Below are 14,746 nucleotides of genomic sequence, written 5' to 3' on the forward strand. Positions count from 1 at the left end.
TGTAAAAAGACAGATATTCTTAAATAGATGAGCACATGTGTGTGCTCCATCCAGGTCTTGGCTTATTCCAATGCCTCCCTCCTGAGTTGCTTGAAATGGAAATGCATTTTGGGATTTTCAAATCTTCTGCCAAGAAATCACGCAGCCATGTTCCTTGCAGTGCAGTTTGGAATCAAGATCAAACGCAGCTCAACTGCACTACGTTATTGGAAATGAGAAGATCTGAGTCATCATCTCCTCAATAGGAGGTGGGCAAGGCCGTCTATTTGTCAGTCAGAATTTACTGCTTCATTGCTGATTGATTTGTCAGTTTCACAACACACTTTTTTTGGGTCACAGAATATTTATTCATAGAACAGGTTCTGACATTTATTAATAAAGACATGACGTTGCAATTAGTTATGAGCAAACATGTTTGCTGATGATGAAATATAACCGAAAGAACACCAATGCTGTTAGAATGAGCCTTCAGGTCCAATTTGTAGAACTGTTGTATATGATGTGTTTCATGCACACAACCCATTGTCATTCATATTATAACTAAAAGTTATTTGAAACGGAATGGGACAAAGTATAATAAAGCTGCTTGTTCAATTAATATGTAAAACTATACAGCAGATGAAGACAAAGAGGGACAGTGAAAAACTGAAAAGCTTTTTTTTTCTTCTCCTGATCCTGCAGGTCCTGCACGGTACATTGTCTTCAAGGTAGAATAAGGGCACCGACTATCCTGTAAATAAATCAATATTGTCCATCCTGCACGCTGGTCACTTCAGGCTTAATGGTGCTTTATGATGCCCAAAAAATCCTTGTTGATGGCATTTCATATTTACCAACACAGTCAACTGGTGTCTGTATGATGCAACAATATAATGCTATCAACAAACCTGGAAAAGCTTCTACACTAAATGTTCCATGGGATGAGAAAAACAGTTTGATAGTAACAGTAATCAATAAATTCAGGTACTAGAAAGCACAAAAACAAATTCTTACTCTTAGAAACGTGTGTACATGGTCATTTTTGTTTTTGTTAATAGAACACATTCCTCAAAGCACATCAAATGTTAAAAGACCAAAAGCTTCGCCGGGCGGAATTGTAATAAATGCAACAGAATTATGAACAAAGTGCTTAGTGATCGGATGGACTTTGGCAAACATTTCTCTGTGGTAGAACTAATCTGAAGTCAGAAATAATCTTATTGGTTGAGTTAAGTGGCAGGGACAGAAACAAGCAGCTTTTGCTGTGTGAAATATTGGCAGTCCATTCGAAGGAAGCTTAGAAACGCAGCTGCAATTTCAGAATATTGCTACTCGAGGATAGTTGGCCAGACAAACAGCAGAAATTGAATTTTTCTAAATAGATTCTGGCTACACATCATCCCTAAATTGACCTGAACGGACAGGACAGCACTGAGCTGTTGGCTTTCACTTTTTCAAGAATAAAATCAGAGCAGTTTAAAAACCTACTTCTAATTCTAAATGATGTTAATTGAAAACAGGCAAAACGTAATTTACAAGATTATGCAGCATTTTGCAGTCTGAAAGCATTCCAGAGTTTGAAAGTGTCTAAAAGTGGTACAATGAAAGACACGTCCTTTCTGTTTATATATACTTGTGTGTGTGTTACGTGTTGAAGAATGGTGGACCACAATGAAGTTGCCATATTTGTGCTTATATGGCTTGTCCAGCGCAATCGAGTCACATTGCTTAGGACACCATGGAAGGTTTGTGTCACAGATGAGAGCATCACCTTTTCTGGCCTGCATATTACAAAGGTTTCAGCTGTTTTTGCTGGTGTTTCTTATTGTTTAGATTTTTTCTTTTTCTCAAAACGTTTTTACGTAAAATGTCAATACAGCTCTAATTTTGCTGTGTAAACATTCTTATTCTTGCATTGTACATATTACAACTGTTTTGGCTAGAAGTCACTTATGGAATAGATATTTATTCTTTCATATTCCCACTCAGTAACGTATACAGTATATAGTGAATGTGAATGGTTGTCTGTCTCTGTAAGTGCCCTGTGAAAGACTGGCGACAAGTCCAGGGTGTAGTTCGCCTTTCACCTGAAGTCAGCTGGGATAGGCTCCAGCACCCCAAGACCCTGAACAGGATAAGTGGTGTTGACAATAGATGGATTTGATTAGAATTTATTTATTTTTTTGGTGCATTAAAGCATGCGATGTGTCCTGTAAGTATTTTGGCAAAATACAGTATATATTGTCACTCAACTGTGACAATATGGAACAGAGCTGTTTTCTAGAGCAAAAGTTGTTGATGAAGGCTTAAGCTTAATCCGCACTAGTTAGTCCTGCTTCTTGGCTTGTCATTCTCCATCCTCCTCTGCAAAGGCATGTGAAACTATGAAAATGTAAAATGCAAGCCTGGAATTCCCTTTAAGTGGCTCATGTCACTAATTCTATAAACACATCGGAAAGCTTTTTGATAGCCTCCTGATGAAGAAAGAAAAATATTCAATTTCCATTGAAAAAAAAACCTGATACTGAGACAGGAACTTGTCAAACTGAATGTGACAAGCCACAATGTTTCTGGGAGAAGGTCCTGTGGAAACATGAAACTAAACTGGAACTTTTTGGCAAGTCATTTCTAGTTTCCATTTTCACCTACTGCGAAACATGAACGAGACCGTGGCATCCGGCACAGGGTGTCTTCGATCTGTGCAGGGCACAAAGGTTCTAAAAAAAAAAGTTGCCAATGTGTCTATTTTTTCCCCCACTACCCAAATAGTTAGCCAGCCTGCTGACATTTCATGAATGAACATAATATAATATATCTACATGAGCTCTGCCTGTTAACCTTCAAACTCAACCTGTAAGATTATGTACATAGTCTCCGTCCAATCAACAGTGAGGTCAGTTGTTTGAATAACATGCATCGATACTGGAAGTTAAGGTACGTCCTTGGTCTTCTTCGGACAAAGAAGCTTTACAAACTACTGAGCACTTCTGGTCCATATCAGCAGGCATGCTGTGAGCTTGCTGTATTTGTGGCTGTTGTCACTGTTCAACAAAGTGTATCTGATATGTGAGCTGATGGCCATTGTCCCAGGCATACAAAACCTTCTCCTTGGGGTTATAATCGATTTGTGTGGTGAATGAGTACTCATTGGTAAAGGCCAGACGTGGGACGGCCTCTGTGTTGGTATGGGTGTCATAAGCATAGCGCACCTCCGCTTCCTTCTGGTTGTACACATTAACCGCATACAAGACACCACAGATGATGAAACAATTTCCATAAGAGTTCCTCTTGAGACCTGTTCTCCAGGTTGTTTCCTTTTTCAAGGACAGGTCTCCAGGATCCAGTTTACTAAGGACGATGACCTCCTGTTGGTTGTAGTCATAGTCTATTGAGGGATAGATCACCCACAGTCCGCTTTCGTCCACTGCAAAGTCAATATCAGAGTGACCTCTCCACTTCCATGGGGTGGTGTCCTCGTAAACCACATCATGCAACAGTGTCCAGGCGGCTACATATCGCATCCTCAGGTCATACTTGATGATGTTCTTGGTGAAGGCTCGATTGTAATAGAAGGCTCCATTATAAACCACGTGTCCTGTGCCAATCCAATTGTAAGGAAGCTTGAAAAGGTTGCTCCAGCGGCCTACAGCGGGGAAAAGATTGCATTAGTTTCATATTGCACCTTAAAATGTGTTATGAAAACAAGACTTTTAACTCATTTGCTCCCCAAAATGTATACAAACGTTCTATTTTAAACATTGCCGTGGTCCGAAAAACGTATTTCATCAATTTTTTATGTTTTTATTTTTATGTTAGAGAATGCAGAAGGCTTTGATGCAGCCTCTGACCTAAAGAGGTGGCTTAAAGCAATAGTAGTTTTTACAAAAACGGCCAGCAGGTGGCAGCAGAGTATAAGAGATCAACCATGTTGCAACAAGCTCTTTTCCACAGTGTTTTCACCAGGTTTGTGAATAATGATGAAACTTAGCTATATTCTAATGCTAATTGCTGCAAAACGGAAACAGATGCAAATATTTTTTTCCCTGATGAAAGAAGAGACAAGTCTTTCTTTTGGTAGGTTCCATGTTTTTATAGCAGAAGAACACAATATTCTGTGGGCCTTGCAAAATCAGTCAAAATCTGGTAAAACAGCCGGGAGTGAAGGGGGTTGCTTTAGTGAAAATGGCTCAGAGTGAATGAATTAAGTGCAACTAATAAGCTGTGGATGACTGGTGCATCAAACAAACCATACAGTATTCAGGGTGCTTCCATAAGTATACTTTTTAATATTCTAGTCCAAATCAGTTCATGGCGACGTTTCCATCCATGTGTGTTTCCTTTTAATTAAAAATTGTATCAAAACAAGCCATTTAAGTCTTTCTATACAGTATTCTTATTGATCATTGATTAGTGTAGATTAGAACATGAATAGCAAAAAGGCTAAAAATAAATAAATAAAAATATTGTCTACAAACCTATATTGTCCTGTGTTTTTTCTTTTTTAAGACAAAAAAAGGTTGTGCTTTACCTTGACTAGTTTCGGCGACTAGCACTAGCACTTCATACAGTCAAATGGGAAACACCATTAGTGTATACTGTATGTGGATAGCATGTCATCTGATAACAGCACCAAACCTGGGAGGAAATTATTACTATCATCACCAAAAGCCAATTTTACTACATGTTGAGTTTTGCAGGACTACTTCATATCAAACCTTGCTATTTCGTCCTGTGGTTTTTCTTTTTTAAGACAAAGAAAGGTTGTGCTTTACCTTACTAGTTTTGGCGACGACTGCCGCCTTCCTCAGAAGCCTTCTGAGGAAGTAGTAAAATTGGCTTTTGGTGATGATAGTAATAATTTCCTCCCAGGTTTGGTGCTACTATCAGATGAAATGCTATTCACACACAGTATACACTAATGGTGTTTCCCATTTGACTGTATGAAGTGCTACACCAAGTTTGCCATTTTCACAGATGTGCACCGTTTTGGCCAACTTAAAAGTGCATAAAGTACGTTTATAAGGAACTGCAAGCGGACCACCACGGGCAGATGATCTAAAGTTGCTCACTGAAATGAGAATTTTAGAGACCGCCTTTCACGCCGATAGTATGTGTCCGTGTGTGACCCCCCCACCCCCACCACCACCGTCACCCCAACCCTCAAGACGATAATAATAATAATGCAGTCAATTAATTGAGTTCTACAATGATGCAGACTGTAAAGTTCTGATGGTAACTTTCACTGGTTCTTTTATGCTTAATGCTCGCTATACTATTAATAACAACCGGAAGACTGCATATTCTCAGTTGAACTATTTGCTGGATGCCAGAGAGATCGAGTACACAGCTGTCGTGCCATTTCTGCTGGATGCGAAAGAGGGTCTAATCCAGGGGTGTCAAACTCATATTAGCTCAGGGACCACATGGAGGAAATTTTTTTACCAAGTGGGCCGGACCGGTAAAATCATGGTATATAACTTAAAAACAATTGCCGTCAGTTATACACAGATGTGCAGGCTATGGTTTCAACTGGATAAGTGCGTCGGAGTGCAGCTAGATAGGAAGGCGCCAAGCTAGGACAGGTCACAGCAACGCAACTGCCTTGCTCAAGTCACCTATTTAATCATTAAGAGGCCTAATCTAAACAACAACAATAAGAACAACAGCCAAACAACAGCCAAACATCTGCCAAACTAAATTAAAAATGTGCCGGATTTTATGCTCGAGCGCACCAACGCTGTGCTGTCTAGGAATATAGAGCTTTGAGAGTAACATCGGATTTGTTCATTATTCATTTGGAAATTCTTATCGAGTAATTTGATTCTGATTATCTTTAAACCATATTAAACAAGCCGAAGGAGAAAATTAACAGGTTTGATTAAAACTGTTACTGTAAAAACCCTTTGGGGAAATCACTGGTAGTGAAGACCTAATCTTTTAAACATTATCCGTGATTTATTAGGCCCAGATCCAAATTCTGTGGCTTGGTGAAACTTGGAAATTAATCAGTCAAAATATCAGAGCATGTGATATGTAATACTCTAGACACACTCAGGGCATGCACACAAATTGAGACAATTGTGGGAACTCCATGTTGTATGTTTTGCGCTCATACTACATGGCATTTTGAAAGCTCAATGTAAAGTCACTTGTTCAGGAAGTTCAGGCCCCTCTACTGTGTTACAGTAATTAATATGTTCCACTATGATGTTATCTTCAAGGTGCCAATGACAATGTTTGTACAATGCCAGACTGTGTATAGAAACTGGTATTATGTGACACGACCAACGTTGGTTTAGGAATTCACTATTGAACTAACATATTCTGTACCCCTGCTGTCATTTTTAAACCACATCCTATCAGTCCTCCTAACCTTTCAACCTCAGGAAGTCTGATATACATTTGATAATATAGAAAAGCCCAAGACGGACAAAAACAGTGCGGTTGAACACGCCAACCACCCACATCACCAGAGCCAACCCACACTGCTAATCCCTTCCTACTGGGCCTTGTTCAAAGGGAAGGCCAGAGCACATGTCAAAGAACAGCAGGCATCACCGCCACTCACCAAGATAGCTAGTCATCCGCACACAGCTGTGAGCTCACCTCACTGCAGGATGCTTGAAATGGACGTGAGTTTAGAAAGCCCATTGTCCAAACACATCTACATCAACAAGCCAAATCCTATGAAGGCAGATCATCTTAACTTTTTAAAAGTGTAATCCAATTCCTCGGTTGATGTGCATGTCGAAAGAGTTGATTTTCCCACCCTTGGAAGGAACGAAACAACCAAGACCTAAATTCTTCAGCTACATTTGTTTCACAGAGTGCTTGCACAGAGTGAGCTTAATTCCATGAACCCCACATCCAATCAAGCTCCATTGTTATGGTTTTAACAGGGCAGCAAATGTGCCTGTTGCACTTCAAAACAACCACATTCTCTTGCAGTCTTGGTAAGTGGCATGTACACTGTGTTTTTTCTTTTTTTTTTTTTTAGCATTTGCCTTAACACAAATGTAGTATGCTTAAATTAAAACAACTGCACGTTTTGTCCATATTAACAAGTAAACCTTCAGTGGCTGGATGATTATTTCATTTTTTTAAGAGGAGGTGAAAGGTTAAAACTGTGAATTAAGTTTAGTTCCAGACTTTTATAGAATATATTTACCATTAATAATATTACGTTTAAATTAGTGCTGTCAGGCAATAACAAAAAATCTAATTAATTACAGGATTTTTTGTAATTAATTAATCTAATCAATCGATTTTAATATCATATCTGATAAAGGTCCCCAAGTAAAGATTTTTTTTTTTTTTACATAAGGTAAAAACCACTGCATTCTTGTTAATAGTCCTTTGTTCTTATTATAAATAAAGTTGCCGTTCAAAGGTTCAAGTAAGCTTGCCTCGCTCTCCTGTGTCGCACTTGCGTCCATGTCTGTTATCACCCTGTTTTTGACTAGTGGCGCAGCTAGGAAGTGACGTGCCACAGCATCTTACGGGTCACTCAATGGGCCATATTTCAAATGCTTGCGCAGATTTCCCGTCACATTCATTCTCAACATGCTCTACATTGTCAATGTTATACAGAAAACGCCCCCAAAAAGTGAAGTGTGCTGCACAAAATTTGCACCAATATCAATACACAGCTATGTTGCGTGAGATAAATGACTGCGTTGAAACAGTATGTTACCATGGTGACATTCTCTTGCCCATCTTTTCTTGGGTAAGAGATGCCTGGAGTTTCTAAAGGCACTCCAGCAAGGGTGTTCAAACTATGGCCAAGGGGCCACTTTTTAATGGGCCATAGTATAGACTGAGGATTAGGGTTAACCTTACCGTAACCCAAAGCAAGCAGTATAGGAAATGCTAGTTTCTGACCCCGTAATTTTGTTTAGACATAGAGATTGTGATAAAATTACACACCTTGTTTGAAGTTTTCCAAGTTGCGAAACTCCACCAGGTTGTTGCCATAGTAATAATTGGTGACGTAGATCTTTGAGTCTTTGGCCAGTGGATCCTTCATCCAGGCTCCTTCGTTGCGGCCGTAACTGTGTTGCTTCTCTGGCTCCTCAATTGAAGCTAGAGTCCCTTCGCAGTGAAGGATTTTACCTGTAAAAGAACATGGTGAACATTCACTTTTTACACCTGAGACTCTGAACTCATATTTAGTGAGAGTTGTGTTCCATATATGGAGAACCATCCAAAACGTTTACTTCAATTATGTCCCCCCCCCATTATAAAGACACCGTTCACAGAAATATTCTCCCCCCCCCGAATATTCATATTGTATTGGTATACAGTATAGCACTGTTCTACCTACTGATGTCACATGATCACTAGCAATTGAGACCTGTTTCGAATATTTAGGTATGTATTAAGCAACCTGAGAGGCTTTAAATAGATTTGATTGAGCAAGATGTCATTTAATTGTTTAATTGAAATTGTAACCTGCTCTGTGAAGAGCGGGTCGACTGTTGTTGTTGCTGTTATCTAGCAGTAGTACAATAGTAGGGGCCGGCCTCTCGGCAGCTGCTGTGCTTTGGCTGGTGACGATCGTAGTGGTTGGCGCAATGGTAGTGGTTGGTGCCATGGCAGCAGTCCCAGTGGTGGCAGGCGTGATACCGGTGGGCAATGCAGTGGGTGCGGCAGCCTGCTCATCCGTAGAATCCATGTTTTCAAGAACCATTTCAGCTCCGCCGTCCTCAGACTGGGTTTCGGTGACATGATGGCGTGTGTATGTTTTGGCTGGGTTATCTGACAAGGAGCACAAGCATTGGTTAGTCAGCCTTGGTGACATAACCTATGAACAACCACAAATTACAGTAGCAACAAAAAGTATGAGAATCTTTTGAAATATCTTTTCTTTTTTTTTATGAATTTGTCATCGTAACATGATCTTTGTCAACGTCAAGGGTATTACCACTATAATGTGCCCAATATAATAACACAACATTTAAAAAAAAATTTTTTTTTCATGTCTGTCGTGAACCCCTAGAATTAATCTTGGGTTGAGCCCCTTCGGCAGCAAGAACGTCATCCATGCGCTTCTTGTAGCTGTGGGTCAAACCTGCACGTCCTTGAGGACCTTTAGCCTATCCTTCCTGGCAGAAATGCTTTAGCTCTGTCATATTATGTAGATATCTCATGTGTATGGCTATCTTCATGTTTGTTAGGTTGAGGTCTGGGCTCTGACTTGCCCATTCCAATCCAAATTCTGCATCACCCACCTTCTACACAGTTTCAGCTGACATACAGACATTCTCACATAATGCTAAATAACTGAATTTGTCTTCCCCTCAGTGATTGAAGCTGGCCAGGCCTTGATGTAGCAAAGCAGGTTCATGATGTTTTCCTCATTAAACTTTACTGCTCGGATGATGGTTTTTTAATGATGATATGCCATTCCCTTTTTTGGCCAGATGTAGTGCTGTGTTTTTCCAAATCAGTCCAGAAAATATCTGCCAATACTGCTGTGGAGTGTCAGTGTGCTTCATTGCAAACTTCAGGCATGCAGCAATTTTAGTGATCAGTGGTTTCTTTTGTGGTGTCCTGCTGTAGATGTAACAAGGTCATTCAGCGTGGTGCTTGCCCGATGCTCAAACCGGTGCAACGAATGTACCCCGGGTTGAATGTTGAGTGTGCTAACCTCTGAGCTCGGTTGCCAATTTAGCGGCCGGCCAGCACTCTGTTGGAGCCTTCCAAGGAGTGAGGTATAATTACCTACATTTGCATAGCAGAGCTCAGCTGGCATCCGTTTACATATTGTAGGCACACTGCTTGTTCCAAATTGTATATATTGTATACTCACGAACAGATATTCAGAAGTTCCAATCGCTGTTATGAGTCATTTGGACTGGACGCTGTGCTATTATTTCACACTTTCTATTAAATGCTTCTACTTATAGGGCAGGGGTAGGGAACCCTGGTTCTCCTGCCTGTCTTCCATGTCTCCCTCCACCAACACAATTGATTTGATGAACAGAATCGTTATCAGGCTTTTACAGAGCTTGCTGATGAACTGATAATATGAGTCAGCTATGTTGGAGGAGGGAGACATGGAAAACAGACGTGACAGCGGCTCTCGAGGACCAGGGCTCTCTACCCCTGTTATAGGGTGACCAGACGTCCTGTTTAAACGGGACAGTTCCAGGTTTTGAGCCTTTTGTTTAGCATCAGCTAAAGTAATAACACAGCCATCCGTTACTGTGATTAGTGATTAAATTGGTTATAAATAGTTCCTGGTGAGAATTATTGTATATTTAATACACAGCAAAACTTGGTTTTTAATTTTAAAAATCTGCTCACCCTATACTTACATATGTGTGATACATATATTTTCCTGTATAATATCAACAATCAAGAACTAAAAATGGCTTTAGTGAACGTCAGGAAAAGTTTTTCAAATAAATAATACAAAAAGTCAGTGGTGAAGGCAGTGGCTTGATGCAATTATTCCAAGTAAGGCCTGTGCCACCAAATACTAAATAATATGTCAGTTCCAATACTTTTGTTCACTTGAAAAGTGGGTGGTTTCAAACAAAAGGTGCTCTGTCCTGAGTTGTTTTAACAAATGTATATGTAAACACCATGAAATACAACCTGGAATTCTGACCTTTTGTCTCCTATTCATCTTTTGATGTGAAACACAAATGTCTTCAATAGACAACAAAAACAAGGGAATTGACTTTGCTGCTCCAATACTTTTAGAGCAGAGCTGTATGTATTAATATGCTTGATTTTGATAAAGATCAGAACACATTTTATGAAAAAAAACCAACAACAACAACCTGAAATTCCAAAAGTTGACATTTTTTCTTGCTATGGTTTAGTGGTCAAATTTCATATATTTTTTCCTTAGAACGGTTTACATTAAGGTGACCAGAGACATCAATTCAGCTAATGTGAAGATGTGGCAAGGTCACCAGACAGCAAACAAAATCCTCTTTATTCTGCATGTTATGTTCAGCTTTTAACCTCACAACTTTTGCGATACTATTATAATTTCTTGCATGATCTAACAGTATTTTCTTTGTATCTATGCTTTTGGATATTTGCTTGTATGCAGAACACAAGCCATAGTAGCCCTAAGCTGTATCCCCCAATCCCAATCTTCTAAGCATCACAGAATTCCCTGAAAAAAATCAAACGCTTCATCTTCACATTTGCATTAAATGCGTGTCTTGTAACTTGAAATTGTTCTTATCTTTCATTTGAGTCATTCCGTTTCAGTATTTCAATTTATTCGTCTTCACTACACCTCCATCACCACTGAAGGAATGGATGAAAGAGTTATGTTCCTGATGGGAATACTCAATGTACAGTAAATGAGTACGGTGTGTATCCCATTCATCTCCATCACCGAGCGCCAGAGAGGGAGAGAGAGATTGGGAACCGGCCCCGGAATAACTGTCCCCAGCTGGATTTTGACCGACGCTGATCCCGTCCGTGGGCGGCTATAATTTGTGGTGATGATATATATAGCACCGAAAATTACAGCCTCCATTGCCACTAAAATAAATAAACACCTCAAACCCATTCAATACAAAGTGAACATTAGCATCCACATGAAGGCCGTATTTATTGCCGGAATGTTGTATACAGTTACATAACATTGATTGAATCCATGTCTTACTTATGCAAATGTTTTCTTATTTACACATATATATTTCTTCATATAGTCTGAAGTATAATTAATAACTTTTAGGTTGTATTTACAGCTATCTTTTAAACATTCCTATCAATTTTACTGAATGGAAGTGTTATTTTTACAGTGATAATGATTTATACAGGATCTAAAAACGTCCTCCAACAACGCCCGTGAGCAAATGTTGAAGCCCAGCTGCTTGTGGTGCAACTGCGGTCATCAACAGACAACTTCGGAAACACTTGGCTGCTCTCAGCGAAAATGTGAGTAAGTGTTTGAAATAGTCTCTGCGGCATCAGGGCTCTTTACCTGCCAAGGATAAATAAAGGTATTCTTTGAAAAGAGTGTCCTGCTCTTTGTCAGAGATTACGGATGTGCAGCCGGCGTTTTCACTGATTTGACAGGGATGGCTGAGCACTTTGAGACTCACATACATGGCAGAACAGCCGGCCTTACAGCGTCATGTGCGTGTGCCCTGTGCAAACGCAGCATACCTATTCACTCAACTAGACTTAAAGAGGATTGGAAGGAGTCAAGAAATGTTTTCTCTACAATTGTGAGAGTCCCCACGCATTGTTGTGAGGAGCGAAGCTGAGGCATGTCACGGCCATGGCAGTGCTCCATTGACACAGCATTCCATTTGCTCCATGTATTTTGTCAATAAAAGATTTAAATTTTCTGCTCTCTCAATGCACAGCAGCAATCCAAACCTCTCGTTAGTTGTGTGCAAAACATGGATAGCTTTATTGCATTGCATTGCGGTTACGTTTACAATCTGAACAACTTTCTCAGAAAATGTTTAAGATAGTACTTGTATTGACTGCCATCAAATTACATGAATAAAGATCTTAATTGCATAGCCTCTGTTTGATCCTGATCCAACAAAGTGTCAAATGAAATTGCTGAAAAAACTCATTTGGATCATTTTCAACACACACAATGGATCATGTACAGTTGATCGCACAAGGGTAGGTGAGAAAAGTAAAAGTAAACTATATTTGCTTTAGGTCTAAGAAGTTTGTTTTCAATTAAGTGCACGCTGCTGGGCAAACATACAGGTGAAACTTCCAAAGTGAAAACTCTCACCTCCTCTGACCTCATCCTCGTCAGTCTTGGCAGCCTTGTAGTAAGTAATGCCTCTGACCACACCTGGCTGGTGGCCAACCACCTTGGCTTTGGCTGTAGGATCGGGCTTCAGTGGTTTCACAGGTTTCGTGACCTCCTTCTTGGGCTTGATGACTTTTTCTTTGGGTTTGGGAGGGGGCTTGGATGCTGGGAGCTTTTTGTTGGGTGGTTTTATGACGCTCTTAGCCTTTTTCTCATCGTTGTTATGCTGGAAACATGAATATGTAGGTAATATCAGCATGCTTGAATGAGTAACAGCTACAGTGCATATACTTCTTGAACCTTTTCACATTTTCTGACAGTCACAAACTTGATAGACCAACACAAAGTAGCAAATAATATAAACATTTTTAGCGACTACAAATCTGAAAATCAATCTAAGCAATCTAGGAATAAAACATGTGACTTGAGATTCATCTTCCAGCAAGACAATGACCCTAAACATAAAGCCACAGTGGCAATGGATTGGTTTAGATCAAAGACTATTTAATGTTTAGAATGGCCCATTCAAAGTCCAGTCCTTAATTGAATTGACCATCTGTAGCAAGACTTGAAAATTGCTGTTCACAGACACTATCGATCCGAACTGGCTGATCTTGATCTTTCTTTCAAAGGAGAATGGGCAGACAATGTCTAGCTGTGCAAAGCAGATAGAGACGTACCACAAAAGAAAGATGGCTCTGCAAAGTATTGGGGTGGGGTGAGGGGGTGGGGTGGGTGTGGGGGGCTTGGGGGGATGGCTGAATTAAAATGCACCCCACATTCTTCAGAGTTTTATTTGCCTAAAATGCTTAAAACTTCTGGATGTAATTTCCGTTACACTTCATAATTATGTGTTACTTTGTGTTGGTCGATCATATAGAAACTCAATTAAAAGATTGAAGTTTGTGGTTGTAGGGTGGAAAAATGGAAAAAGGTTCAAGATGTATGAAAACGTTTTCAAGGCACTCTACAGCATATCATTAGCTACACACTTCATCTTCTCGTTAATTAACGGCATGTTTGAGTATTCAGAAACGGAAGCTCTGCTACGATCTTTACAGACAATTACCCCCCCCCCCCCACCCCCCAAAAAAAGAAGTAAATCCAATGAGGGACAGTTCATCGGGGGAAAAAAATGAGAACTGAAGACGGGAAAACATTTGTCTGGTGAGGCTGATGATCTGGGATTTCCCCTGTAACATTTGGTTGGTGGGGTCAGAAATTGTTGTAAACAACTTGAAAGCATAAATCAATCCTGCGTTGGACAAGCGGTTCAGGCTATGTGGTGTAGTTTTAAGTTGTTGTGGATATTTACTTGCCAGACAGTGGGCTGCTTATACCAAATGAGCAAAATGTTAGGGCTACAGCTTACTTGTTGCTGAACATGTCTATGCATTGAACACTTTTAGCATCATCTAAAATTTTACAAATGTCAAATAGTCTGAAACTATTTCCTTTGTTGCTCTTATAACCTGTCTTGTTTGTCAACTTTCAGTCATTCAATATGGGTGAGTCTGTATTTGCCATTGGGCCAACAGATTTACTCTACGACATACACCTCCTGATGTACTTTGTAGTTTATTTGAAAACTGGGTTCTTAAACATGAAGACAGGTTGGCTTTACTCAAATGGAGTCCTGTCAACACATCCCAATAAATGTACTCAAACTACAGGTACAAGCACGATACCCTTCCTAGCAACCAGCATGGTAGAGAAACAGCAAGGTTGCTCATGCTCGAAAACATGCATGGACAGTGACCGAGTTTGAGTGCGCTCTGATAGAAAAGCTTTAACGAGCTTTTTAGTAACACCCAGCGTAATATACTGTAGCAGCACCACTGACTGACTAACACACAGAGTGTGTACTGTAACTCATTAAGGCAGCTGTGGTCCTACAGTAGTAATCCAACATGACCACTTGGACAAGCTACATTGTCACTGAAGGGCCCATTTGGAGAGCTGGTTGGTTATTAAGTAATCAGAGAGGTTGCTGATCTATAAGACAAACTTCTG

At 40.0% G+C, this 14,746-nt stretch overlaps 1 protein-coding gene across 1 annotated transcript in view; it reads right to left on the reverse strand.

The window, feature by feature from the left end:
• Nucleotides 1–358: 358 nt before the first annotated feature.
• olfml2a (olfactomedin-like 2A) overlaps nucleotides 359–14,746 on the reverse strand; it is a 30,333-nt gene continuing 15,945 nt past the window's right edge. The window contains exons 5-8 of the mRNA XM_086075008.1: nucleotides 12,713–12,959; nucleotides 8,431–8,736; nucleotides 7,906–8,091; nucleotides 359–3,622 (exon numbers count right to left, since the gene is read on the reverse strand). Coding sequence (XP_085931134.1) covers nucleotides 3,018–3,622; nucleotides 7,906–8,091; nucleotides 8,431–8,736; nucleotides 12,713–12,959 — 1,344 coding nt within the window. The 3' untranslated portion in view covers nucleotides 359–3,017. The remainder of the gene's footprint in view (nucleotides 3,623–7,905; nucleotides 8,092–8,430; nucleotides 8,737–12,712; nucleotides 12,960–14,746) is intronic.

Source organism: Leptonotus elevatus, chromosome 5 (assembly GCF_054856555.1).
Source record: "Leptonotus elevatus isolate MCC_2025b chromosome 5, RoL_Lele_1.0, whole genome shotgun sequence".
NCBI lineage: Eukaryota > Metazoa > Chordata > Actinopteri > Syngnathiformes > Syngnathidae > Leptonotus > Leptonotus elevatus.